The sequence below is a fragment of the Nannospalax galili genome, unplaced genomic scaffold (genome assembly GCF_000622305.1).
Source record: "Nannospalax galili isolate Female #2095 unplaced genomic scaffold, S.galili_v1.0 scaffold709, whole genome shotgun sequence".
NCBI lineage: Eukaryota > Metazoa > Chordata > Mammalia > Rodentia > Spalacidae > Nannospalax > Nannospalax galili.
In genome coordinates, this window is record NW_008360314.1 from 2,787,840 (window position 1) to 2,792,539 (window position 4,700).

Genomic DNA, 4,700 nt, shown 5'->3' on the forward strand with positions numbered 1-4,700 from the left:
ATATATGCATATACACATATTTATATACACACATATATATACATACACATATATAAAATAGGAAGGGTAAAACTTCATTAAGTTAAATGTGTTCAATATTTTATAAAGTAAAGCTAATAATTTCATAGAGAATAAATTCTGAAACTACAGTGAGATGAGTTTAAGAAAATATAATCTTGCACATATCTATGATGTAAGTGTGCACAATTTCAGTATATAATCACTAATGGTGCAGTGTTATAAAGCAGTCATTTAGAAGGTATTATGACAAGATAATTTAATTAACTTTCTATACAACAATTTTCTAGGAGACAGAGAATTTTGGAAGCAGCTGAAACGTATCAGTGATATAATAAAATCCTCTCTTTTCCATTTGAAGAACCCAATCAGAAAAGGTTGAATGATTTGCCTAAGATCCCACATCTAATATTCCTTGGACTAGAGTGTTACAAAGACTTTAAATATGCATTTGAAAAACATCAGTTTAAAAATACTATACTACCTCTTGATAATTTGAAGACACAAGATTATTTTTCTAACACTTGGTGCAACCCTCAACCCACATAAACATATAGTAAAACACACATGTTATTTACAATAATGTGTTGCTGTTTAATGCATTCTATTGATATTTAATTCACTAAAATATGACATACAAGTCTGCTCTTTATTTTTATATGTAGGGCAAAGAATGCCAAGTGCCCATAGTTTAATAGTAGTACCATTAATAACTATATCACCTTAAATTAGGCAACATTTTCTTTTTTAAATTTTATTATTTTAATTTTATGTGTATGAGTATATTGCCTGTATGTGTATAAGCACATCTATGTCATACAATGCCCATGGACGTCAGAGATGTTGGATTCCTCTGGAACTGGAGTTACGGACAGTTGTTGGCCACCATGTAGGTTCTGGGAATCGAACCCGGGTCCTCTGGAAGAGTAGCCAGTGCTCTTAACTGGTGAGTCATCTCTCCAGTCTCAAGTACACATTTTCTAAAATGTGCACACAGATAAAAATTTCTTTATTCTTTATCTTAAACTTACCCAGGCTCTTTTATTCAACAGATTCTATGTATCCATATTCTACTGTTTACATGAACAAGGAGAGTATGGAAATATGTCTTAAATAACTGAAACCTGTTTTAATCTATTCATAGCCACAAAGAATGGAATGCATCTTGCTATGTTTTACAGTTTAGAAGAAATAGAAAAATTAAGCATTAGCAAAATCAAAATATCTTATGACTACAGAATACCTCGTTTTCTTTTGCCAAGACGGTAACACCAAAAGATGGTAAGCAATAAACTGCCTTTATAACAAATAAAGTGTTAGGGAAGCACAAGAGCAAGGCAAATAGTTTCACAAACTCCTCTGGCATGGAATTTGTCCCTGAGAAGCTTATTACAAGCTGGCTCATCCTACATGAATCTGAACGTGGAGTGGAAAACTGATGGGGAAGAAAGACATCCGCTAAGCCCAGTTTTACCAGCTCCAGAAGGACTGGCTGCATAAAGCAGCCAGGCTCCCAGAGTTTCTGGTTTTCGGGTGGGCAAGAGGAGGCAAAGGCTATACACGACTCTCAGAGCACTCTTCTCTGAGGGAAGTCGTTTAAATCCCCCAAAGAAGAAAGTGTGCCCACAAAAAAAAAAAAAAAAAAAAAAAAAAAAAAAAAAAAAAAAAGAGTACTCTGACAAAGCCAAAGTTAGAAAATCAGTGATTATATTGGGTGGAGGGACACTTTTTTTTCTTGCTTGTAATACTCTTTAAAATGCAATCATCAGGAGAATGAAGTCTGTTGACCTGACAGGGAACAAGACAAATGGGACCACATCTAGTTGTTAACTGCAAAAAAATTGAGTGAATGAAAGCAAGCCATGAGGAAGCTGTGGCCTTCGCCAATGAGTGGCTTCTAGAGTAGGCTTTGAGGACTCCTTTCCTAAAGACCAAGCTTCTGAAGCGAACAACTGCTGGAGCAGAGGACAAAATGCAGGAAATGCCTTGCCAGGCTTTGCAGTCTGTCTGTGCTGGAAAGCAGGCTGACTAGGTGGAGCAGAAGAGATAGAAGCCTCTAAGGAGGCCGGTAGGCCTTTCCATGCAGCTTCCAGCTGGACCACAAAATGTCTCCTCTGTCTTTTTTGTGGCCTTCAGTTAAATTTCAAGTTAGCATACCAGTGGGTGCCACTGTGACATACATATGTATCATTAGACTCTGTTCTACCACCTCTCTCCTTCTCTTGCTGGTCCCTCTAAGCAGCATCCCGTTCTGCTTTCATGACATCTATTCCATCGTCTTCTTGTCTCCCCCTCATTTCTGCCTTTCTACCAGCCTTTTCCACATCCCCATATAACTGAAGCTGGTACTAAAAATGTACAAGTAGTCATGCCAGAAATATCTTCTTTAGCACAACACTCCCAAGCCAAAAGGAGAGACAACAATCAAAATTGTAAGCAGCAAAGGCCATCACAAATCAGTAGATGGAATGATCTTGTAAAATGCAGCTATCTGGCAAATCCTTCACTTCACGATTCTCCCATCTTTCCACCTTTCAGTGAGATTTTTTAAAAAATCATAAAGCAGGGCATAGTGGCGCACGCCTTTAATCCCAGCACTTGGGAGGCAGAGGGAGGCGGACCTCTGTGAGTTTGAGGCCAGCCTGTTCTCCATAGCGAATCCAGGCCAGCTAGGGCTACAGGGAGACCCTGTCTCAAAAAGACCAAAAAAAAAAAAAAAAAAAAAAATCACAAAATGGTATTAAAAGGTGTAGTATACCCCTCATGCCCTCCCACCAACCTCGGAGAGAGGATCTCATGTATCTGGTAAGACAGTACTTATAGTCCAAAACTATAATCTCAGCTACCCAGGAAACTGAGGCAGGAAGATCACCATTTCAAAGGCCTGTCTAGACTACAGGGTGAGTTCAAGGCCAGCCTAGTAAACAGAGCAAGAACCTACCTCAAAGCAAAAGGTAGAACAAGGGCTGGGGATACAGCTCAGTGGTCGAACTTTTTTCTAGCATTCATGACATCTTGAGTTTGGTCTCCAATAAATGAGAGAGAGAGAGAGAGAGAGAGAGAGAGAGAGAGAGAGAGAGAGAGATCCCCAGTAATACTCCTACTTGTGAAAAACAATGTGCATCTTTCAGTTAGGTAAATCTGTTAGTCCTGCCTATAATTGTGAATCTACTCAGTTTTGTATTGTTTAAACAGTCATAATTAGATTAATTCCTTCTTGAAAAAATAGTATGATTAAGACTGAAAGTCAATTCATTTAAACACGACACAAAGTCTGGAAGAGAAAAAAATCAAGAAATCACATACATACCTGAAGAATTATTTCATTAAGTCGCTCTGAAGATTTATGACTTTCCTGAGTGTCATCAAGAAGTGAAGCCACTGTTGGAGAAGGGTCTGTGCTCGTTTTGTCCTTGGCCTGGAGACGCTGTTTTTCTTCCTCAGCCAAGAGAACAGACAGGAACTGCAGGCTGGCAGTACACAGGGCAGGGCACCTGACTGACAAGCCCACACATCTGCACAGCAGATCTGAAAGAAAATAATTGCTGATGGTAATATTTGAAAATGTCTTCAAAATTGAGGAGAAAATGAATCAGATTGATTTGAGTAACTAAACTTACAGCCTTTTTTAATTATGTAAAGCTACCAATAATTCATGTATAACAAGAAAAATGTTTTAAAAGATACCAAGTCAAGGAATCTGTTCTTTTTTTTTTTTTTTTGGTCTTTTTGGCCTGGCCTGGAACTCCCTTTGTAGACTAAGTTGGTCTTCATTTCACAAAGATCTACCTGCTCCACCTCCAGATTGCTGGGATTAAAGGCGGGCACTACCACGCCTGGCTCAACATTTCACTATATGGGTTTTTCATATATGTACAAGGTGACAATATGGGAATGAGTATTGAGCCTTTGAGCCCTACTGGGGTATTCAAAGTCTTGAAAACTTTTAATCTTTAAGGTTTTTTCAAAATTTACTTTTGTTTTGTGTGTATGAGTGTTTTGCTTGCATGTATGTGACTGTACCATGTGCTTACAATGCCTGTGGAGGCCAGAAGAGGGTGTTGATACTCTGGAACTCCAGTTACAGATGGTTCTTAGCTGCCATGTGAGTACAGGGAACTGAATCCAGGTCCTCTATAATAACAGCAGCCAGTGCTTTTAATCACTGAGCCACCTCTCCAGCCCCTGAGAATTTTTAACTTTTAAATTTTCATTTCAGTGTTAAGAAAATGTTAGCCTAGGGATAGAGATATGGCTTAGTCCTACAGTGCTTGCCTAGCCTGTTGTTGGGGACCCCTGTTGTGAAGTAGTAGTCTCTCCATGTCTGGACAGCCCATGAGCTCGGTTTCATATGCAGAAGACTCCTTTTCATCAGGGTACCTTCCCAGCATCTTCCTGACTCGTCTTTTGAAGTAGCCGCCACAGAAGCATGACCTCCGGCTCTGGAAATGCCAGGTTTTCCTGTGTGATTTTTCTGGCAGTCTAGCAGCCTGGCAGGAGCCCACTTCCATATGTAAATAGGGTATCCCACAAAGTACCTATCAGCTAAAGCTTTTACCACTACCCCCACGGTATAAAATATCCTAGCCTTCTCTTAATATTGGGATTTGGGATTTGGGATATTGGGACATTGGGACATTGGGACATTGAGATATTGGGACATTGCGGACATTTGGGATTTG

General features: G+C 39.3%; 1 protein-coding gene across 2 annotated transcripts in view; it reads right to left on the minus strand.

Annotated features, from left to right (window-relative positions):
• Positions 1 to 4,700, minus strand: part of Rttn (rotatin) — a 194,107-nt gene that overhangs the window by 32,610 nt on the left and 156,797 nt on the right. For both annotated transcript variants that reach the window (XM_008824930.3, XM_029559532.1), the window contains one exon: positions 3,329 to 3,546. In XM_008824930.3, coding sequence (XP_008823152.1) covers positions 3,329 to 3,546 — 218 coding nt within the window. The remainder of the gene's footprint in view (positions 1 to 3,328; positions 3,547 to 4,700) is intronic.